A 25449-nucleotide genomic window follows, 5' to 3' on the forward strand; every position below is an offset into this window, starting at 1 on the left:
TATATGATCTTTTCCTCAAGTTATTTATGGAGTTAAAATGAAGATAATGTACAATAAAGATTATACAAATAGGATGAAAAATCAGGGCTGAAGAGCAGGAGCAGCTCACACATAGAAGAGAAGCAGACAGACATTTTCTGGAAAGAATCAATTTCAAAAACCTTGTGCTGATGAGAAGAGAGTTAGGGTCAAACAAAGGATGTGGGGCAGGAAAGAGCCAACCTGTATGTGCTCAGGCAGCTGGTGATGAAATGAAGTTTTTGGTGGCACACAACACATTCATAAATGTCTTTTTTTGCCAGATCAGGTGGCACCAGAGCTGGGATAGCAACACAGGAGCTGGGAAAAGAGGACAGAGCAGGATGCTGACACACAGAGCTCCTGTAAGCCAGCCAAGGAGTGACTGAGTGTGAAAAGAAAGGGACTGAGGTGTGTTGGAAGACAGGAGAACACCTTAGGACAGAGGATGTAATAAGAGGGATGAGGAGATGCAGACTTTCCTTCTGCTGTTTCATTGTTATGCCACACATTGCCTCAAATCTTCTCATTTTATCATGATTTTCCAACTAAAATAATAATCTTTAAGGATAATGTCAATAGTTCTGGAGAGAATCAACTGAAGTTTGCCATTTCCCCTTTAATTTAGACTCCCAAAGTTCCAGTAGCTAACAGTGAGGAAAAAAGAAATCAAAAGATGAGGCCTGTGATTTGATTATATCAAAAAACTACATTTTTCACTTCCAAAGTTGTAACTCCGGTAATTTTTTTCTTTCTTTCACCCTTAAATAGGTACTTCTGAAATCTGACTGCCTACCTTTTCCTTATCGTACTGTTTTTCATACAGGTGGTAAATCTCAGTGGGAACTTCTATTCACTGTGAGCTGTTGCCATTTATTTTTCTTCTAGCAGATGTATGTCAGTTCTTTAAGTATGTTATTTATTACTAGGCTTTTAAAAATCTCTTCTGCAAATCTGTGGGGGTTTTTTACTACATGTTCTCAGAATACTTGCAGGGTGTCAGTAAGGCTTATTTATGTATGAAGTTATTTATGGACAGGAAACAACACATCTGCTTCCTTCAAGAATGATTCCATGTGCAGATAAACCCAATATTATATTCTCAAGGAACTCTCAGAAAGTTAATAGTGGTTAGAAAGTGATTTAGGGAAAAGTATCTTGGTGTCTTGTTAGAATTAGGTTACAGTGACATTTATCTTTTCCTTCTTATCTAGGTGTATATGCAACATCTGAAACACTAGTGAGCCTTTTTCTGGAAAAGATGTTTCAATATCCATCAACAACAACAACAAAGGGTAAAATCCAGATCACTAGCAGCTTTAGGACAGCAGCTAGTTGCTTTGAACTACACTCTAACAACCGGTTTTTCAAAACTGTTAACAGCACCAGGTATCACACAGGTATCACAAAGCTACTTGTGAAAGTGGGTTTGTGCTTATTCTGCTGAAATTAATCCATTCTAGAGGCAGATGAAAACACAGCACTATCACTGCAGTATCTGCCTCACTTGTTCACTTGAAACTCCCCCAGTTCTCCTGAGACAGTATCAGATCATCCACGTCCCTGCACATTTCCTTCTCATCCCCAGAATCACATAAGGAGGGTGCCAGCACTCTTCTCCCAGAGGAGAATACAATACTGAATAAGCAAAGTAGGTAATAAAAGTATGCAAATAATGCAGGCCTGAACCCAAACTGCATACATCTATATTTTATTCTAAAGCATGATCTAAGCTAAATTCAAAATTGTGTTTTCTTCAACTGCCAGACTGCATGGACACCAACAAGTTGCCCAGAGAGCCCAACATCAAGAGAAATTTCATTTTAATTTGCTTGGGTTTCACCTCCAAGCTCAGTTAGGAGCAGTTGTGCTGGTGATAGATTGGCTTACAGTGATGAAAATATTGGCTTGGCTTCCTTCAACTTACCCATTCAGGCTCTTTGTTCCCTCTGTAACTACAGGTGTACCAAGCATGAGGTGAGATGAATGCAGCTCCTACATGGGGAATGCTCAGTCCCCAGCCCAAGCCTGAACATGCTGGGAATGCTAAAACCTGGAGCAGCACAACACTGCAACACTGCAGCAGAAGGTTTAGTGTAAAAAGTAGTATTTGAATAATTTCTCATTCTTACTACAATCATTAACATAAAATCAATTTATGTTGTGACATTTTCAGTTCTCATTATGATCTCTGTCACAAGAGGCAAGTTTTTAATCCCCCATAAAGTCTTTAAGAGACAGCAGAATAATATGCACTAAGTGCATTATACAGTTTCTAATGTGACCTTTTCATGGTTCTGCAGTTTGACTGCCTGGTCACTGCTGTTTCTTGGCTGTCTTGGTAATTTGAGAGGAACAGGTGGAATGGTAAATAATCAAAATACTAAATCTTTAAAAGGTTAACTTCATACTGCAAGTGACTTGCAGGTTATATATACATTCTGTGCTCTTACTGTGCAGCCCAGAAAAAAGCAGGAAAAGAAGGAAATGACAGACAATAACTGTTCTTAAGTCAGTGACAAAAAGAATTTGGGAAAAGAGGAAGATGGGTGTGTAATAGCCACTCATTTTATTCCGCCAGTAGTTCACATGTATTTATGCTGTGTGAAATAATCTACTCTTGATGGAGATGTGGAGGACTCTAGCCACCCTTCACCCTTAAAAGTATATTATGACCCAGTGCTAATTCTCTTCCTGCTACCACGGTTTTAGGGTTTTTCATTTTGTATGAAATTTAAAAGTAATCAAGAGTGAACCTAGCACTGAGTAAAGACGTGGCAGGTAATCATCTTCTCCTGTTATTGTTTTAAATGGGAGCATTTACTGCAAAGGGAGTCAGGGTCATGCAAGAAATGAGGGGACTGCAAGTGCTGAAAGAAAACAGGGTGAAGCCAACCTATCCAGCCAAGGAGAGCATGGACAAACAGGGGTGACATGACCCATCACCTGAATGGATTGCTCTAAACCAGAGCATCTCCTTTTCCCTCTTTGGGGCTGCCCTGAGTTACTGTCCCATAGCCAGGCACAAGAATTCTCCCAGGAAAAGGGATGGGGAGACAGGCTAAGAAAGTAGGTCAGTCTCTAGAATGAATTCTGTGTCAGGAGCAAAAAAAAAAGAAAGAAAAAATCATTCTAAGAAGGGCTGGACAAAGGGTACAAAATGTCACATGGAGTGATAATGTATCCCCACAATACCCTCACAGATATAGAGAAGGAAGGGAAGGGCAGTAGAGATGTCAAACGATTAATAAAAAATATGATGGCCACCATAGTACAAAGATATAAAATTTTCTATAGTGTGCTTTTCTTACAGGAGAGTGCTTAGAAATGAACAATAACAACAACAAAAACCTAAAAGGGAGAAAAGCCTCCTTTAATGAGATTTTAGAAGGAATCCCATTACAGAGAGAGAAGTGCAGCTCTGGCTGGAAGGGGTCTTTGTGAGGGCAGGGGAGAGGTCCTGCTCAGTCTGCCTGCAAAGCCTCTATGAAGCTCTAACTCCACATCCTATTTATTCATTCTAAGAATGGGGGAACAGAGTTTTTCAAGTATTCAAAACTCATAAGCAAGTTAACTTTCTGCTCTCTTGTCTGGGAAGACTTTCAGCAAGGGGAACAGCCACAACCATCGCGCAGAGCAGCTCCTCTCTATTCCCTCCTAAAGTGGCAATAATCTCTATTGCTTTGTAGCCTATAAAGCAATAAAGAGCTGCTAGGATTAATTAAACTCTGAAGAGAAACTGAAGTGTTTAATCAATCACCAGTGCTGTTTGCTGCTGCTATACCATTCATAGGGATTATTATATAGCAATGTGAATTACAAAGCAAAGCAAAAGCAATATAAGAAGGGCATTGCTAGTCAATGTTTGGTTCTCTAGTTCCAGCTATTGAGGACTTGCTTTTCCATAGTATTTGAAAACTATTAACAGGTCCACACTGACCATTCCCTTCAGCTGTGAGTGCTCAGCACTTCTGCAAATCAGGCCTCAGGGTTTCAAATCAGGAAACTGGAAAATTAGAAGATGCAGGTAATGACCCTTTGTGAAGAATCTGGCTTAGCAAGATGAGCACCATTGCAAAGGAAATCAGAGGCAGGGACTGCACCAGAATTAAATTCTTCAGGAGAGCACACATCAACTGCTCTGCCTACGTGAGGTTTTTGCTTCATCCTTTGCAATTTTGCTGCCTCTTGGGCTGTGCAGCTTTGGAAAAATATGATGGAACTGTTGGCTTCTATACCCTGCAATGTGACATGGCCAAAACAACACTCTGTACTGAGTGAGAAAATTCTGCCATGGACCAAATGGTAGAAAATATGCAGTGAAAACCACATCATATTGCATACAGAAAAGAGTTGAATTAATCCTATCTAAAAGATGGACTTGGTAACCTTTCCCAATTTCAAGTGTACTTTCAAAACTAAACAATTATTTGACAATGATTTCAAATATCAGAGGTATTTAAAAACATATTCAGGAAGCTTCAAAAGACACTTTTCTCAAAAAAAGTGAAAACATGGCCTTGCATAATTCCCAGGCTGGTGACATTGAGGTGTGAGATAAGAAGAGAATCATGGTAATAAGCCTTTGAATTCATGCATAAAGCCTGCATTTGTTAACAGTGTGTTTTCTCTTACATTACATGTTAACAGTGGTTAACATCTTTATTGTAGCTATGGGAACATATCAGCAAATTATACATAATTCTAATTTTTTAAGATCATTTACAGAACCCTAAACATGTATAATGGTGATGTAGATCCCTACAAATTGGTATGAACTGCTTTAAACTCTTGTTCTTACAGAGCTGGCTTTATTTCTGTTGAAAGGAGGAGGACATCAAAGCTCCAGGATGGGTCCCTCTGATACAAATCAGCCCTGACTTTAATGGAGCTCAGTGGATTTGCAGCAGGCAGAGATCTTGGCTATCTGATTTTCCAACTGACAACTCTTCTGTATGGAGAACTCCACAGAAAATAAGTATTCCCTACAACCTACAGACCTATGTGTATGGTACAAGCCACGAATACTGAGAAATGTAAAGTCTAGTTGAAATTAAACAGTTGTGAAAAGACAGAGAAAAATGAGTTTTCTGTAATGATAATAGCACTTACTGTATATTATATATGCTAAATACTCAAACCACTTTAGTGAAAAAAGCCATTCATTTCCTTTCATAATATGGTCAAGAGTAATTTCTGGCACAGAGACGTGAGAATCATCAGTGCAGCTTTGTGGAACTGATTACCATGTACTTCAACAGAGACCAGCAAATGCTATTTAAGGAGCAATTTGAATCACTGATGTGGTGATGCAGGAGCTGGTTATGTCTCCTTGATGTGGAAGGATAAGCTGTCACAACACTGACAATGCACAGAGCAACTATGAACTATCCTTAAATTACTCCAGTGCAGGACAGAAATGGAAGTTTGCTTTCCTGTCCTTGTGCTGGCTCCTTTCCAGCCCAGTGACAAGGACATCTGAGCACCATGTGAGCACGTTCCCCCTGAGCAGAACCAGGAAGGATTAATGGGCATCTCCTGAGACCCAGGGAAATGAACAAATGCCTGAGGGACAGGATGTTAAGGGATGAAAGAATATGGCATGGTCACACCAGGTTCATTTAGCCTAATGCACTGTGATGGTGGGAGAATGTGCCGTTGTTATTCTCCAGAAATTTCTTTCAACTTCCCATGATTTTTTCACTATTTGGAGCTGAGATAGATCAAAAATATGAACAAGAAACTAAAATTCCGATGCAAAGACAAAGTGTCTTTGAAGTACACCAGGAACTCAAAAGCCTACATGGTAAGCAGAGTTACATGCAAAATCATTGCTAAAAGAAAATAATGAGATGCTACTGCACTCCTTGGCAGAAAAGAATTATTATTATTATTATTATTATTATTATTATTATTATTATTATTATTATTATTATTATTATTATTATTATTATTATTATTATTATTATATGGTTTCTGTGCTGCAGAAAATGTAGTTAATTTAGTTTGAGATTATCAAAATAATTTACAAATTGGGATTGACAAGCTGAATCACCGCAATACTGACATTTAGCTTGTTCATTTCAAAGTGATGTCTCTGCTTCAAAACCTGTCAGATTTCATTTTTTAAAGAGTTTTTTAAAAGGTCTTTTACTTTACCATGAAGAATTACCCCCTTAAATCCTGACTCTCCAGTCCAGTCAGTAGACTAAAAAATCAATTATTTGCAGAGTACTGGTTTTGGGGAAGAAGGCCAGAAGATGAGACAACCACATACAAAAGTCATTGCAGAATCAAATGGAGAGTGAAAGAGAACAAATATGGGATTTATCCATAGGACAGACAGAGCCTTACAAGAAGCTGTCTTCTATTACTAAATTATATTTAGAAATGTATGGTGAAAGGTAGGAGAAGAAACTTTGCTGTGAGTGCAGAAGTTTGCAGTGTCACAGCCACGTGGAGAACCCAATACTCCAGCTTGGCAAGAGGGCAGATGGTCTCTACAAACTATTTTAACACTTCTTGGCAGAAGACAGCCATTTGATAAAGTAAGGGAGAAGTTGGTCTTCAAAATCTGAAAAGAAATTAAAAGCATGTGCATGACACAACAGTGCCTGGAGCAAGGTAGGTGTCTACATAAAAAACTGGAAAAGAGCCCTCTGGAAATCCAACTGAAATGTTTCTCTGTGGAGGACAGTAATTCTTGTTTTGGAAATCAGATGAGTACAGCAGTTGAAGCTGGAGCTTTAAACCTCTGCTGGAGGTTTCCTGATGTGTGTGTGAGTCACAGGAGCTGGGTCTGCATTTGTTTACCTGTGCATTAATGTGAATCCCCAAGGCAATGTGAGGCTGAATCCATTAACATTAGCAAAGAGCATAAACAACTCAAGTAAAGGGGTTTGGTGGCACAAAGTGCTAAAGTGCCCACAACAAGAATGTTGGTTGGTATTTGACAACAGCAAGAGGAACTGAATTGAGAACATAGCCATGCACCTAGACTGTGTTTAGTGATATTAAAATTATGCAATTTGTTAAGGACTTTCTGTAGCTAGGCCATGTGGCATCCTTCCAATTCCATTTCTTTATGCAAAACAAATAATTTTGCATAGATTTGCATGTTACTAACAGGAGAAGAGACATATTAACAACATAAATTACAACTCACTTCTATTTAATTTATTATCTTGAATTAGCTGATGAGTGTCCTCGAGCCTTATCTCTGTGTTTAGACACTAACAGAGCACTTATCACTGTGGCATCAATGCCACTCTTCAGCCTTGATACAGAGCCTGGGATATGGACTCAAAACAGTCAGCTGTGAAATAAAGCAAATTGAATTTTGCCTTGTATAAGGAGGAGGATAAGTCATTTGCAGAGGTCCAGGGCATTCTGTTCTATTAAAATAAATTTCCTAAAAGTATTGAATCCTGTAACTGCTTTGCCCCAGAGGATTAAGAGGAGTATTTCCAGTAGAATGCGTGCACCCAGCTGCTTTGCAGGCACCAGTCTAAATCTGAAACCAGTCCTTTACAGCCAGTCTAACAAACTGCCCATAAAACCAGCCAGCTGGCTGGATCTCTTCTGGCTACTTTCTTCTCCTCTCATTCATTGTGACCTACAGCTAAGGATGTTTTTCACACTGCAGACCCATGGAAAAGGCTCTCATAATCTTGTTAAAGGCTGGCATACTTGACTTGCACTACAGAATCCTGCATTTGTCTCCCCAGGGAAATAAACATTTTAAAGAGCCTTTGGACTTCAAAAATGCCTTAGACAAATACAATGGCCACTCCAGTAATAAGTGAATCACTTTTCTGCTCCTCACAAAAATGTCTACAGCCAGGAATTTGGGTTTTATGTGCCCTTATACAAACTCATCTACAGTTTGTTGTTTTTTTTTTTTTTTTTTTTTATTGCTCACATGTTCTCAAGGGAAAGCAATTTCTCTTTCAAGCAGCAGTGACTTTAGGAAGTCAAAGCATCCAATTGCTAGAGGACGGTTTACTTTACCTCTCATCACTGAAACCCTGCTGTGGAATACAATCTGTTTTCAGAAGAGCAGAGAGGTGAAGGACAAAAACAAATGGCAATTACTCAAAGCCTGTGAAGAGCTTAGAGACTGGTATTCTCTTGCATCTGAATAAGGGCAAGAAAATACACTGGTCAAAATGTTGCCAAGGATAATGCTCTAACACGAGCAGACTGAAATTTGTCTTGCTGTCATGGAGAATATTAAGCGATAATATAATACTATGTAACATTTGCATTTATGGCTGCTTTTTAAGAAAGACTGAACCAATTTGTTAACTTGCCTTTAGGACAGATGTTCGGCAAGGACACGATAAAATATTCACAGTTTGCACTGCTAACTCTCATTCCATTATTTCATAATTAAAACATTTCTTGCTACTTTCAGAACCTTGCCATACCAGTGAAAAGAGCTTCTGAATTTGCCCCTTGACTATCTACTTGAAAAATAACTGCATTTCAGTCCAAATTCATGCAACACTTTTCTCAGGGATTCCACCAGTCCAAAATGTAACACATTTAATCCATATCAGGGTATTTGAAGCACCAGGAGAAATAAACCACAGTATTTTTCACTATCATAGTTGCTAGAGAAGCACTGTCTTTATCATTAGTAAAAATAAGTTGGCCTTACAATACTTTTATAAACACAGTGACTCTGCCACAGAGAACCTCAAACTCACATATATCTGCAAAATTTCCAATTACAGAAACTGAAACTCCAATGATAATTGCAACATTATTGGGAATTATTTACAAACTTAAGGCATAGGTATCTACAAATAGAAGCACTTCTTGTAACATCTGCTGATAAAAATGATGCCCAAGCAAAACGTGTTTGGATCCAACACAGAAACGTGTTTGGAACCAACCAGAAACGTGTTTGGAACCTGGTAGCAGTTTGCCATAAAATAAGAAAATAATCTCTTTGTATAGGAAGTTAAATGTAGGAGCAACTTTGTGGCCTTCACTAATTCTTAGAGTGTGACACACGAGTCCAGGCTTGTTTAAAACATAACCCGCATTAATGTAATTCAGTTTCCCAAGGTCAGGAGGAGTTTATTTCCAATGCCTTGCTCTTAACAGTGCTGTCGTACCACATGAAATAACAGCACCACATATCAGCAGCTCCTGAATTTCTTTTGAAACACAAAGTCCTGACAATGAATCTGCTTCTCAGGAGCTTAATATATTGTTTTCACTTGCATCTTCTTTATTGTAGCTCTTTTATACCTGTACTTCAATTGCACATGGCATCTTTCCTTTATTGAGGGCTGCAGTTAATCAGCTGGTTCCATAAAGCACCATATAAATTCTGTTTTATGAATTCTTTGTCACAAGAATGTAGCCAAATGCCTCATGTCCCAAGACTCAGCAGTAACACATCACCTTTGCACAGCCTTGCAAAATCATATGGAAATTACAGCAGCTCATGAACAGAAACACCTCAATCACCTTTACTGTGTTAGGGATGGTAAGGAAAAAATAGAAACCAGTGATGTTTAACAGACATGTCTTAAAAAAGAGTGAGGAAAAGAAAGACAGAGAAAGTCAGCCTGGGTATGAGTGGATAGACATTTGCAAGGTTGCCTTTCAATGCAAGAACGTTGGCAGTGTGAAGTGCTGCCATGAGCTCCCATTTTCCAAAATCCCTTACAAGTAGCAGATGTCTTTCCCCTTTCCTCATTCATTTCACACCCTAAGCTATATGACTACAAGAAAAAAAATCTAAAAAAATTATGTGCAAAAATAATTCTTTTTCCACTTAATGCATACTGAGAGAATTGACTTAAAGCTGTATTTATATTATCATTTAAATACCTATACCAGGCTTCTTTCTCCCTTTAGCTTCTCCAAAGTAGCTCTAACAAATCTTTTCAGGAGTGCTGTAGAGTTAACTTTTAGGAGACAGGACTTTTTATGAGCTTTTTGTATCAAGAGCAAAGAAGTCTGTGACAGGAATGGCTCAGCTCTAGACTAAAGCAGTGAAAAACTCACTCAGTCTCTTATTTTATCTTGGAACTCTCTCTGATAGAGCATTGCTGACCTAAATACACACAAAAGCCCCAGACAAAGTCTTACCAATGTCCTGTCAAGAATTGCCAGTATTTCTGGAGATGCCCATCCTGACATCCCTGAGGTTTAAATGTCTTTTTCACAGCCCAGAGCTGCTCACAGTTATTCTGTGACCAGCAGCACAACTGAGGCCTCTCCTCCTCCAGACATTTCTAACCAAGGAGCACTTAGACAAAGCAGATGTTCACATTATTACACCCCAAGTGTATAATTATGCACTTTGTGCTAATGAACTTCTTCCCATTTCTATTGCGCCAGCTCCCAAGGACATCCAATTGAAAATACAAAAAGGAACTTTTTTTTAAAAAAAGTGAAATACTGTCCAGTGTTTTTTGCAAACAACTCAATTTCTTGGCATAATGTAAACTGAACAGATAACAATTCCTTCCACTTGCTTGTTTATTGAAAAATCCATTTTAATCATTTATTGCCTTCAGGGTAACAGCATTCTCAAATGCACTTACTGTATTCACTATACAGCATAATCTTCATACAATTAAAAAAAATAAATCAAAACAGTTAAAAGTTATATTTGCTGGTAAAAAAACTCTGAAAATTCTGATCTCGTATTTTTTTTTGTTCAGAACTTCTTATTGCTCATGGGATTTTACTAAATTGAGGAAAATGATTAATATATAAGCTTCATGTACCAATCTCAAATGTACAATATCAAGATTTCTATGAAATATTTTTTTATTTGTAATGTCCAGAATGCTGGTGTCAATATTTAAAATGAAAAGGAAGCATGATATATAGTTCATAACACTGGTTAGTTTTGTGCCTTTGGCAATTTCCCTCAAACTGAGTCTCCATTGCCCACTTAATAATCTAATTTAGAGATAAGAAACTTCATATATGAGATGCTTCTCCCAGTGCCTCAGCAGCCCATCAGGCTCAGAGGAAAGGACTGCAGATGTGGGAAGGATTTTTTTACCCAGGCCAATCTCATTGCACTTTGTCCCCATATCCCAGTGCTGAGGTATCACTCCAGCACATTTCCTGCCAAGAGCCTATGGAAAATACTGAATTCACAGGGATGGTTTGCAGACCTTGAGTTTTCCATGCATAAAACCCAAGTTTTGTTTGTTTTTGTTTGGTCCCATCCCGAAAACAGGAGATCCTGCAGTTCCAAAGTTATTTCTGGTTTTTGCTGGATTTCATTTCAACCAAACAGCTCAGGCAGGAGCTAATTAATCCCTTTGTGAGAACAACAAACCAGAATGAGGCACCTCTTTCTTTATATAACTATTTTTTTAGCCACACCTGAATGTTATTGTATAACATTACCAGAGGATGCAACACACTTGAGAAATACGTGGGCATTGCTTTTTCACATCGAGTTATTACAGAGATAAACAACCATGAACCAGAAGTGTTGGGAAAATCATGATAAAGAGAGAAATATGGATATTTTGTTGTCACTTCACAGTCCCAAATGAAGCCTAATTCTAGTGATCTCAACCAGGATTTTCAAAAGATGGTATCCCTTTTGCTTTTCCTTTTGCATCCTTAACTCTCCATGGACATCTGAAACCTTTTCAAGAACTGAGAGCTTAAATCTGAATTTCAGTCATGAATGATCAACGAGGCATTTGTAACATGCATCTTGCTGTCTGGAATGACAGTGACATGATTTTATTTTACCCAGTTTTCATTTTTCCTGCTGACAGGGATTCCCTGATAAGCAAGTACTTGCTGCTACACACTATACTTAAAATTTGGACAATTTCTGACTGTAGTCTGTGCCTGATAACACCTGAACCCCAACTATCTTTGTAAACAAATAGAAAAATGGGTCACAGTGATAGTAAAATCACCTTCAGACAAGCAAGATGGAGCTAAGACTATAAATTATTCAATCCAAACACATAGTGATATCATTGTATAGTCTCATAAAAGAAAATGTTTCCCTATAAACACAGCCTTCTAAACTATTAATGAAATTGGAATACAATATTATAGAAATGTAGTTCAGACCAAGTTTGAAAATCAGCACAGAGTAAACAGATTGCTTAGACATAATCTTAACCACTCTGTATGTTATTATTAATTAGAAATATTATAAAAGCTTGTCTGAATGCTTGTAGGGTCAAAGAATTTATAATGCAGCTCCAAATTTGAGATTTGACTGTCCAAGCTAATGCCAAGGACTGCTCCAAAGAGGCTGCATCAGGAAACCTGCAGGGAAGGTCAAACTTCAATTTTGAGTGACCAATCCAGTTTTCAGAGTTTGACCCTGAATCTGAAAAAAATGTTGAAAGATTGATATTTTAATATTTGGGGCATAAAAATCTATGGTGGTTGCCTAGAAGCTTCTCCATCATTTATATTTTTGTGTTGCAGGATATTTTAGTGTTTTTGTGTGCATGTTGGACTCCTATTTGACAGAGATGGGCTTGAGCCAAATCATTCAGATTTTAGTAATTTAGTAAAGATTCTCATTCTAGTCCACATCTAAGACAGCTACTTCAGAGAAAACAGATAATATTATTTTTTGATTTACATGCATTCCATTAAACTGAATTACAAAAAAATGCAATTCTTCAGAGGCAAATTAATGTAGAAAGGTCCCTGTTGGGTCATTGGAAGCTATAAAATATGCAAGGATATATATTTGGAATGAGGTGGTGATATCACAAATGCCATCTTCCTTCTTCTGCATTAATAAAGAATTAGAAATTGAAAAAACCAAGAACTAATTTGCCACAATGCTGCATAAAAAGTTACAACCTGTCTGGAAAGATCAATTAATCTCTAGGCTATACTCATTTATACCTCTATAGACTCAGAATAACTTAACCCAAAGTAACTAGCTCAACACTGTTGATGGAACTATTCCAGATTTATACTGGAATCACTAAAGATGGAATTTAGTCCTCAAGATAGCAAAAGGAAAAAACCCAAACAACCCAGAAACTGGAAAAATATGTATTTGAAACATCCTAAGTCTTATTTTCCTCTGTGTTTTACTGAAAAGGTTTGGGGCTTTTTTTTTTCCCCCTCACACTGGGATGTTTTACCTTTAACACCACAATGATAAGCACTATAATTTATTTCATTGTCAGGTTTCCAGAGATTTTTCAAACTTCTTGGAATAAATGTTAGGGAAATATTCCCAACAATGCATAAATCAATATCCATGAGAAAAAGCTATATGGAACCAGTCTTATTTATTTGATTTTGTTTATGATGAGAGAAATTTTAGTGCTCTAATTATCATTATCAGCACACAAACACCTGCTGTTACTAGATGGTGTTTCTATTAACACAGTGTGCCACTTCAATAGTTTTTTGTTGGCAATCCAAAATCAAATTACTTCTTGTCTGAAAATTATTGTTACTTGCTGACACAAAGTGTTTACTGTGTCTGTCATTTTCTAACCTTTTATTTATGCCAGAAAAGGAAATCAATAGCCATTTAAACTTTTTTTTTTTTTTAATGCTGTTTATGAAACCAACAACCATTGAGCTGTCTCAGTGTGCTTTCTTTGGTTTTGAGGGTTTATGCATCCCAGTATCCTTTGGGATCCTGTATCCTTTGTGTGTCCAGGTAGGAAGTTGTCTGCAGGGTCAGTGATCCAGTTGATGTCCACACTGCCCTTGGGACCTGTGGCCCTTTTAGATTTGGATTCTGTATCAAATTTAACGTGGAACTGAGAAATCCACAGCTACTGGTTACATGGATGAGACCCACCAAATCAATTTTTTCAATATTGTTTCTATTTTAGCAGGTGACCACTCCAGGGGAAGGGGTGAAACCTGTATTTACTGCTAAGCCTGGGTAAATGAACTGCTATAAAAGCTTTAGAAAACATAAGACTTGACTCAGCCTCAGAGAGATGCCAGGGATTTAACACAGCCTTAAAAGTTCTCTCTGCAAAGATTTCAAAAGGATTGAAAAGAATACCCTACTGTTTTTAATATAATTACACCACAACACAGTTATTTTTATGCAGTTCCTGTCTCCTGCTGCCATCTGGGATTAGTCCTTATTTAGCAATGATGAGGAATTATGTCTCATGTCCTGGTTCAGCCTTGAAAATTATGTCAGGAATTTTGGCCCAACGTGATTCTCTTGCCATGAGAGCCTGTTAAAGAGATGCATTTACCAAAAGGGCAAATCCTGCTGACAGGGATGTTGCTACTGCACTCAGCATCCTCTCAGCAAGCACCTGAGAGCAGCAAAGTGCTGCCTGCTCCTCCCTTCTGTCAGTGCTGCCTCTAAAGCAGATGTTGTCTGCTGTATTTTGGAGCCTGCTATAATTTGATCAAATCCATAGAAGATCATGCCAAAAAGTGACAGCTAGTCAATGGATGGTATCATCCTTAACTTGTTATCTGTCTGGGGCCTGCTGCAATCAATGCTTTTGCGCCAAGTTCCAAACCTTTAGAGCCAGATCAAAACACAACATTTCTACAGGGGACACTTCTGCCTCCTTTTCAAGTTCATGTCAAAGCAGCCTTCACAAAGCACCTGGGTGCTTTCTGTGCACAAATGCTGAAAGCACAAAAAATATTTTAATTCATATTCCTGGGTAAAAAAGCTTTAGGGCATCACAGATCCAAACCAAAATTTACTCTCAGGCCTAACCAAGTTTTTTTGGCTGATTTTCCTTTAGGACACAATTATGATGGAAAACACAGAAACCTGAAAATTTGCTTTTAATTTCCATTGTATGAATACTTTGTAAATATAATTCAGAACATCAGTATGGGAATATTGAATGGTGGTGAAAAATCCAATAGTATTTGCTCAAGTTGAAAAGCGATTTTAGATTTGATGTTTGAAATCTCTCTATATTCCTCTTTAACAGAGCTTTGAGCTCTTAAATCCTACCATTTTGGCTGTTTGCACCTACATGCTCCAATATGCTGCTCATATACTGGTGCAAGAGAAATTTAGACTTGGTTATTCAATGATAAAGTTTGCAATTCACATTATGTGTTGTCCAATTATACACACAGTCAGTTGTATTTGGGAACAGGAATAAACACTACATTAATTCTATATCTGGCCTTTCCCCCACCAGCTCTTGCTTTTGTCCAGTGCACAAAAGGAGGATTCATGTGAGGTCAAGCAGCAGAACAGCCCTCAGCCACCACTGCTCTGCTCTTTCTTCTGATGCTTGCAAGAGCTGGATTTTTGACTGACTCAGTCTTGGAGCTATTGGCTTTTGCTTCCACAAGGAGTGGGTGACACCAACAGCCATCCATGGGGAGCAGAGGGATCTGTCCTTGCCTGTTTCCTGACTTTCTTTAATCAAATATTAATTGGGTGCAGTCACTTACTTTGCTACTCACAAACAGTATCTTGAAGAGGTGAAAAAAAGTGAATCTTTCATGCTTTGGGGATGCTTTTCCATGCTTTTGGCATTAAGACTGATCTGCTTGTGTAAAAGCTTGCAAGCAAGGAAAATTGTATTGGTAATAGTAATTATTATTTACAGAAACTACATAACTGAGATTTGCTTGAGTAAGTTCACTTCATCATGTAACATTAAAAAACTGAATTGAAGTATTCACACAGAAAATTTTGGAGCAAAAATATCAGATCCTACATAGTTTAGAGCTAACAAACCTACTATTTACTGATGAATTCCAGAGGAAAAAACCCACCTGGTTTTCATGAGGCATACTAAAGCTTTGAAACCTTAATTTTGGAATGCTTTTCTTTTATCATTCCCAGAGTTCGCAACTCAAATAAGTAACTTAGAAATCTACCTGGAAATGCAGTGTCAGAAGGAGCCTTTTTTCAAAGCTAAAGCCACAAAAGGAAACATTTCCTGACAAATCTGCACCAATTTCAAATCAACCATGTTCATGACTCATACTTCATCTTCATAAACTTTAAAATTATCTACTCTGCAATGATGAAAATCTGTGAACAGCAATTTGAAGCTGAAATATTTGCTGAAAGTGGATTTCAGGACTTTAAATTTTTTAGTTGTCAGTCATTCAGACACAAGAAGTAATACAACTCATTTGGGAAACAAGACTGTGGTTTCTTCCAATGAATTTCATGCACTGAGTGCTCTTTTTATATAGGAAAGGAACATTACACCTTCTCATCCATCACACCCAATAGGGCTGGTAGTTAAATGCTACAATTCATACCCTAAACAGTGTAGATTCTTGATCAAGCTTGCCAAGACCTATTCTGCAACTTAAAAATGTTCCCTTGATTCTCCTTAGAAATTTAAACAACACTTGGCATATTTGAATATATTTCCTTCTGCCTATTGACTTTATATTCCCCTTATCAAGATAATAAAATTTCCTCAGAAGTTGCCTTGGGCATTTCTGCAAGGTCAGAAGCACATAATGCACAGACAGGGATAAACCTACTTTAAATTACTGCATCCACTCATGCTCCAGTGGCTCTGCAACCCTGATGGCAACAAATGAAGTCTGGTGTGCTGGGAGCACAGCACTTTGAAAGCACAGAAAGGGTATGGTCAGACAGAGCCCTGACAGGCTGTTAAACATTTACCACCCTGCCTGAGCACCTCCACCACTAACAGAGACCAAACAGCAGTCACAGAGCAATGGGAGAAGCTGACAGAACCATATTATTGCAACCACAAATTCACACCTGCCAGAGACAGCCCAGCCATTGCACTGCGTTGGTGTTTTGATAGAATGAACAGCACATTCAAGGCAAGAATCTCTCCACTTGCCAGGAGCTTCTGAAGAACTGAAACAGTTTGTTTCTTATCTGAACTTATTTAGGGTGGGTTTTTTGGAAGCTTCTTTTGGTCTAAAAATAAGTTGATGAGGACTCAACTTTCTATCGCAAAGAGGTACCTGAGAACCACCAGCAGACAAGGTTCTGTGCTTTAAATAATTTCTGTCACTGAGAGACAGAAATCACTAGAGTTTCTAGTCCTTTACTTTTGTTGAAATTATAGCCTTATTCATTTTACAGTACTAAATCAGAGGGCATACACACTCTGGAAGGGCAGCTAACCTCAGGGCAGTTTACAGCTCAACCTCTGTCTCTGGGTAGCCAAGTTGAAAATCAGCAGCTATCATAGAAGCATATTGTAAATCTGGGATGCTGCTGTGACTTATGAAGCATATCAAGTGTTTGGATAAATCAAAGGAATCTAAATGGCTTAAAACAGCAAAAAGTAAAAGCATTAGGGCTTGTCTTCTTTGCCAAAATCTTCCATTAGTACCTTCACAGAGACCTGTTTTCTACCTCTCAGACACTGATTCAAAATTCCATTAATGAAAATGAAGAACATGATCCTGCCATCTCCTCAAAGATTTAACTTTATGGTAGAAAGATTTTATTGTTGTTACTTGCCATTAAAGGTAATAATTCTGGTGTAGTTTTCTTTTGCTTGCATTCGTGCTATTTTATTAATGTCTCCATAGCAGCAGTTAGCATTGCAAAAGGAATTCCAATTTTTAACATGATTATTAGTCTTCATTTTCATCCTCAAAGCTGGGATGTTTTCGAAGCAGCTCAGGGAGGAGGAAGGAATAAGAGTCAGACACCACAGCCCATTGTTACCTCTGAGCACATACACTTACATTGCTTTCCTTTGATGCTGCTGCCAATTTTATTCACAAGCGTATAAAAAAAAGGTCATGACATTTAGAATTACACTACTTTGGAAATTAAATGTTCCTTTAAATTTTTAATTTCTGAAAGTAATTTATCATGGAATAATATTTGAATATGGTTCAATGAATGTGTAATGATTAATGCAAACTTTCTTCAAACTGCAAGTTCACAACCACATATGTTTAACCTTGTTGTGTAATAGGCATAAAAATGTTGATATGTGAGCTTGAAGAGCTGCATTTCCATTTTGCTGGAAGCATTTGCACTGTTATTCTCCTTAGTATTTTTCCATTGGCATGTCTGTATAAGGCATGAGATTTAGCTCTCAATCATTTTCTACTTAACATTACACTTCACAAACCTGGCAACTAAATGAGGAGCAAAAATGAATCCCAATGGTCTGCAGAGTTTTTTCAGAGTTTTATGTGAGAAATCAAACTACTGATCTTTAGGCTAATTCAGCAATATTAATGATATTATTGTAGTATATAAGAAAATAAAATAATTTTGTGTGAACACGTGAGAAAGCACTAAGATACCACATAACCAACATTAATAATAGTAATATAATAGTAATAGTAATAGTAGTAGTAGTAGTAGTAGTAGTAGTAATAATAATAATAATAATAATAATAATAATAATAATAATAATAATAATAATAATAATAATAATAATAATATCCTTGTCACCAGGGCAATGGCAGGAGCATTGCTAGTTCAAGTCTGGCCTCTTGAAAAGCCCTCAGGAAAGTTGCTCTGCAGATCACCCAATTCATTAAATTAATGCTTTGTTGGCTGGAGTTAAAGTTTGAGTCAGGCAAAACAAAAGCCTGGGTTTCAGAATACATATACCCTGTCAAATTGCATTTATCAAGATAAGGGTTATTAGAATCTTTTTTCTCTTGTGTGAATGAAATTGTAAGCTTGAAATGTCACTGAAGATTTATTAATCTGATACTCCTTCTGATAAGGGCAAAGAAATAGAAAGGGCAGAGAAAAAGAAATATTTCTTGTAGCCTGATAAGGACTACAAGAAATAGAAAATATGAATAAGGCAATTTATCAGTGGGCATTCTGTAACTAAAAGACTCAAGCCACACAAAGCGATAGTACAGTTATATATTGATTTCAGAACACTGCCATCTACAACACTTGGTCAAAGTTTGAGAGCTGTGCAGAAAAATGTCTGCAATTTTCGAAAAATGATACTAAACCTGAATTTTCAAACTGTAGGCTGGAGTAACACTTGTTCTAGAAAGTAAATGGAGGCCTGAAGTATATTTCCTTTTCTACTTTCTTTTACAATTTTTCAATGTTTCCATTTGAAATATTTGCATTTAAAATATTTCATTTGATTAGCCAGGATTTAGTTTTCCTATGATACTCTCTCAAGTAGGAGTTAGCTTTGCAGCAATTAAAGTGTTTGGAAGCACTACCTGTTTAAAAAATGATTAGTTGTACCATACCTTTTTCTCAGAATGCCTTACATAGAAAAGATGCCAGTTAAGAAAAGTCTTTCTTACATTTTTATAAGAACACAGCAGGAGCCAAATCATCTGCCATGATTTCATTAACAGTTCAACTTACCAGTTTTCTCTGTCTTGTGTTTTAAACTTTCAGGTCCTGGCAGGCAGGGGCAGGGCCCTTCACATCGAGCTGTGATGGCTTTGCCAGAAGTACAGGCATGGAACTCCATCTTGCACTACAAGCATAAAAAAAGAGCAAGGATACTATTTAGGACAAGTTATAAAATAGCAGCTGTCGATTAAATGAGAAATTGTGTTATCAGTAATTGGATAGATTGCAAAACTTCAGTCTCTACTGCAAATACTTGTATAAGATAACACTGACTATTCCGAGTCCTTCTTGTTTTCATTACCTACATTTTAGTTCTGACTTTCCTCCAAGAGCTTTGTGCCTGTGTAATTGCCCTTTGCTCAGTGACTGCCCCATGGGTATTTCCCCATTCTGTGCCCAGCAGCACCAGTGGCTGGACATTGGACTAATGCAGTAATAAAATGAAGTGAAAGAAACACAAATGTTCCCTTTGGCTTGATACCTAGGGAACCAAATTCAGCTCTATTTTTTGTCTTCTTCAAGTCCTGCTTTTACAAGACCAGAATCCAAGGACTTTTGATACACAGGGGAGTGCTGCCTGTTGTGCCCAGGCTGGAACTCCTCCCTGCAGGGATTGCCCCCTGCCAAGGAAAATGGGAATCCAGGGCTGCAAAATCCCTTTGATCTGAGTTTTATTGAAGATTATGATTCATTTAAAAGCAGGCCACCATTCTTACTCAGTGGGACAGGATGTGTTTTGACACAGCTGAAGGACACAGAGCCTGGACCATGGTGTTACCATGGAGGATGCAGTGGGCAACTGGAGCTCACTGGGCAGCAGCCACTGCTGAAACCCACAGCACCATCCTCTGCAATTCTGGTACAGGGGGAGCCAAGAGAATGGATGTTGTTACAAGATAAACACCTCCTGCTTTGAAAGTACTGCAAATACCTTGGCTTTGCCTGGGTTTATTTTTGTTAGAAGCTTGGTGGCCCAAGCTTTAATCTAGCAGCAGGGGACCATTGTGCTGTGCCTACATCCCATTCTGTTGACATTATCCCCCCACCATCCTCGGCTTCAATGCATCAGGGTGATTCTGTGCTCTCTGTGATGTCCTGCCCTTCTCATTTAGAAAATGCAGGGCCACACACAAGCTTGTAAGTGTGCAAGCTTAGCTTGTACTTTGCACCAATTTCTCCCAAGACTAAAGGGAATATATGTACTTATTTTTCAACTGTTTGCTCCATAAATACACTTTGCTCAGAGCACAAAGACAAGAGAGAGCACATCAGAAGGAAAGGAGAACAGGAGAAAGGACAACACTGAGTGCACTCCTGAAGGCAATGACTTTCTGCAGCATATTTTGATAGTCAATGTGTTACTATAAATCTTCTTCCTGCAGCTGGAGTTGATCATTTAATCCCTTACAGAACATCAATTACTTACATATTTTATTATGCATAATAAATGTAAATTATGTATCTAAGCATTAGCAATTATACTTCAAATACCAACCTTTAAGATAGCACCAGCCTATTTCAAGCCTATGCAGTTAAGAAAGGAAGAACTTTATACTTAGAAACATCAAGGCAAGTTTTTCCTCAGCTATCCAGACAATTGATAAAAATGACACCCAAAAAGCTAAACACAAACCAAAAAAAGAAGCTGCTTAAATGGTTTGTATTGACTGAGGGCAAGGAGGAGAGCCCAGCTTGAAGATCACAATGCTGCAGTCATTAATCACATGTGAGTAAGATTACACCCATGATTAACCACACGAGACTCCCACCGTGCTTCTTTGGGATGTTTGGTGTTGGGGGATGAAGATTGAAGAATTCTGTCATTTTAAATATTAAATTAGGACAATACTAACTACTTTTCAACACCTAATCACTGTATGTAGCTCTTTATTCCTTCCCTAAAGGAAAAGATGGAGATCTCTTACTTTGCATGTGATGGTGTGCTTACTCACTGTAACAACCTACACAAGTGGCTCAACTTTGGATTTAATGACTTTGCCTAAGCCTCACTAAGTGATATTCAGAGGCAGAGTGGCCACAGAGGATGTCTTGTGGAGCAATAATGACTTTTTGGATTATTCTGCCACTGGATCTACAGCATATAAGGAGCCTACTGGCTTTCTCCAGACCATGGACAATAAAATGATACACTGTGCTTGGAAACACTCTCAGTCTTTCACACCAAAGGGACATTATACATTTTGCAGACATGAGTCACAAAGCTCCTTGCAGTGATTGTGCACAGGATTCCGTGGGAGCAGCCCCACAGTTTGGGGCCAGTCCCTCTCATTTCAGGGGACTCATTTTGCCACTGATATGATTGGAAATGCCTCAACTCTCTGCTGAGCTGCTCTAGTAGAGCTCCCTAGGTTGTGCAAGCTTTGTATTTTTCTGCAGCCTCCCTGGTGTGTGAACTGCATTTGTTTACTCTGAACCCCAAGGCCCACATAAACATCTCTAAACTATTTTACTGCAAATGGAAAAGCAGCTCTGTTATTTGTTGCTAAATGTATATGGAGATCAATAAAGTATATGAGGGGAGAAATGGTTGAACATATTCATGGAAAATTCATAAATTAATTTATTCAACGAAGATGTGGGAAATTACTGCAGAGTGTGTTTTGGTTAAAGTGTTCCCCTGAGAATCCACTACTCATATAATGATTCCCTCTTTATTGTCAGTGAATCTACAGCAATGTGTTTTGCATAAGCATTCACATTTGAGGGAGAAAGGAAATAGCTACATAAAATTTATTCCTAGCTATTTTATTCTTGTCTGTTAGTCTCCAGCCTCCAGTCCCTACTAGAGGAGAATCTAGATTTTTTTTTTTTAATGATATAATAAAACAGTGAATCTCTGCCTTTATTCTGGCTTTCAACTTCTGGCAGTCAGGTTTTCATCTAACCTGCAAATAAGTAATCCTGTGGAATAAGTTCCTGTGATCTTTTCTGCAAGGGTGTGTATTTGACCACTGAATGTGTTCATGGATAGCTTGTACAGCCCAGTGCATTAATGCTGTGAAGAGCTTTGCACCCTGACACAAGCAGCTCATGGATTTGCTTATAACACAGCCAGGCACAGCAGCACATCCCAGCCCTGATGGCACCTTTCAGTGGCAAAGCAGAGTGATTGAGATGTAACAGGACGGCCCAGGGGGCCTGGGACATTTTGTGTGATTGATTCACAAGCCAAAAATCAATAACTGAAAATTTCTTGTAGTCATGCTAACACAGGAGTAAGTGCTAGGTTCCAAACTTCTGTTGCTTCTATCGTTAATTTAATGTGAATTAACCAGGAGGGTATTAGGAATTAGCAGACAATATACATGACAAAGATAAACATGAAGTCTCATTTGAGGAAGAGTGAGCACTGAAACAGGAGGTTAAATTTTATAGTATACTAATTAGCATAAAAATCCTGTGATATTACATCATATTAATGGCAGTGTCTCTAAACCTGTTGTTGAACAGTGCTCTTGCCTGGAAGACACTGCATTTTTATCACCCTACAGCTTTTTACATTTTCACCAAGAATGATTTCAGGGCAGTTTGTTTTATGGTGCATCTTTTGTTCACTCACAATATGTCTCTTTGAAACTACACATACAAATAACAAAAGCTCATTATTTTCTACCTTATCTTTTACCCAGTGGCTGCCACAGGCAGAAGCTAAAATTTCCTAAAATTATAGCATGTATATATTTTTAGTCCAGAGTTTCTTGATATCAGTAGTGTTCCCTACCTATCTGTCTTAGCAGATAATTAGAATCCATTGGAATTCAGACACCCCTTTGAGAGGGGTTGTTTGTTTACAAGCTTTAGAGCTGTGCTTGCCATTGCTTCCTTAGCTGGGACTCTTATCACCATTTTCTTTATAAGCCTCTCCTTCCAGTTTTCATCAGATGGAAAACAAAATACAGTATTTGGAACACACTCAGATCAAGTGTGTTTTTTAAAAAAAAACCGTCACAATAAAATGGTTCAGTATCTCTTCTACAAATCCCAAAAGAAATGTCAGACGGTGCACTCCCATTGCTGAACATATATAATAAGTTTTAATGGGAATTCTCCAAACTTTTCAGGCTCTGTAAAATCTGAAATCCTGAAATAAGGATTGAGAGACAGCAGTCAATCACATGAATTCGTGTTCATTAAAAAATCAGACACTAATGCGAAGTCTGGAGGTAAGTCTCAGATTCTGGGCTGAGGACAGGGCTGTGTGGTCCCTGAGCACTTCCCCTCCCTGCCCTGGGTTCTGCTGCCTTTTTGCTGCTCTGCAAACCAGAGCCCCCCTGTCCTGTGCCCTGGGACACAGCACCTCAGTGGGCACTGAAAATATGGGCCGAGCTCTGTCCCCAGGACTGGCCACTTGGGCAGGTGTCTGGTGCCATTAGGGGCTGTTCCATGGCCAGACCAACACTTGGTGGCTGCTGCACTCATCTCATTTCTCTGGGCACCCTTCTGCTCACAGAGCACAGCTCCCCACTGCCAGGCCCCCTGCCCTGCACATGCACTGCTCCAGGATGGGATTGGCTTGTGCTACTGCAACAAAAATTAAAGGGAGACTGGTGGAAAAAAAAATTATAATAAAAACACCATTTTTTTTCTTCTTACAACAGCTACCAGGCGAGCACACTTAATCTTTGCAATAAAAGCTGTACAAAGATATCTTAAAATCCTGGAGCTCTAATTAGGAGCTATGTTCTCCTTATGAGAATACATAGTTGGTGTTGATATTAATGGGAGTTATGCATGCATACCAGTGGTGGAATAAACTCTAATTAACACAACCAATCTATTGTGTAAATACATATTAAAGGCTTTTAAAAATGTGTGCTAGCTCTAGCTTTGAAGCAGATGTTATAGCTGATGGGCTCAGAAATTCCCCTCTCTGCAAGGAGTGACATGAAGAACCTTGTTATGTCTCAGGTAAACAACAAATATTTGAGAATGTCTCTCACTGCACAAGTAGCTGACAGGCTGGTGGTTCATAATCTGCTAGAAAAAGAGAACAGCATCCAGGTGAGGGTCAAGAAGAGAGAGACCCAGGTGCCAGGCCACTGATATTAAAGGGGCTGAACAGATTTATGCAGCCAAATGCAGTAACACCAAAAGGTCTCACAGAGCAAAGCTCCAAGGAGCAGAAATTGGTGCACACTGCACAGCTCTGCCCTCTGCAATCCTGCAGCTCTAATGAGGGACAGCTGCAGGACTTTGCCCTCTCAGGAAAATTACCAGGGAACAGAAGGAAAGCATGAGACCCCAGCAACCTTTAAATATCAGGGTAGGTCAGGCAGTCACATCAGCAACTGCTCCAAGCACATGGCTCAAGTCCTAAAGATTAGAATTGCCAGGTTTAAGATTTTAAAATGAAAAATTTTTTTTAATTATTAAAATTTTTAGCAGCTTTTTTTGTTAGATACAATCAGAAAGTGTCATGTTTTTCATACTTTGTGGTTTAAACAATATTACAGCATAATATTGTTTAAACCACAAAGCACCATCTTCAGAGCAACAGGAAAGTCAGAAGATTCATTTTCCAAGAAGAAACAATTGATTCTTGGGCTTCAGAAAAGAACAAGCTGAGTTGCATTGGGCAGCAATCAAGCAATTCAGGATGGCAATAATTGCATATTTTGTGGCTTTGCATTACAATTAGAACTGTACACACCTCTCTAAAAATAGCCTTCAGCTTCTCAGGAGGAGGAGAACAGAAGGAGCTCCTTCTTTTCATCAGCCAAACACAGAATGACTTTAGAAAACACAGAGCTTGATTGCTCCATAGAGGGTCAGCTCTGCTCCTAAGCAGAGTCTATGATTTGATAAATAAATAAAGAAATAAAAAAAAATTAATAAGATAAATATTAAAGACTTCATTAAAGAAAGAAAAAAGAACAGTTTTCCAATGTGACTGATGGCTGAGGAGTTAGTAGGATGACTGCTTGTTGGCTGTTGAACCATCCCAGTGTTTGACTGGCAGGGCAGAAAACTAAGCAAATGATCCTGTACTTGTGTGGCTGCAAACTGCCCTTACAGCCAGAGCAGACTCAGCTAATTTGGGCACTTCTGGACAGACCAATGAAGCAAAAAATTCTGTTTTATTACAAGGCACATTGCCCCAAGAAACAAGTGGCAATCAGCTCAATGTGAAGCAGGAAATTCTAAAAAATGCAGTT

The 25449-nt window shown here is 38.4% G+C and overlaps 1 protein-coding gene across 1 annotated transcript in view; it reads right to left on the bottom strand.

Annotated features, from left to right (window-relative positions):
* SPOCK1 (SPARC (osteonectin), cwcv and kazal like domains proteoglycan 1) overlaps positions 1–25449 on the bottom strand; it is a 263977-nt gene that overhangs the window by 35522 nt on the left and 203006 nt on the right. Inside the window, exon 6 of the mRNA XM_058034519.1 lies at positions 19283–19397. Coding sequence (XP_057890502.1) covers positions 19283–19397 — 115 coding nt within the window. The remainder of the gene's footprint in view (positions 1–19282; positions 19398–25449) is intronic.

The sequence above is a fragment of the Melospiza georgiana genome, chromosome 15, assembly GCF_028018845.1.
Source record: "Melospiza georgiana isolate bMelGeo1 chromosome 15, bMelGeo1.pri, whole genome shotgun sequence".
In the NCBI taxonomy this organism is placed as follows: domain Eukaryota; kingdom Metazoa; phylum Chordata; class Aves; order Passeriformes; family Passerellidae; genus Melospiza; species Melospiza georgiana.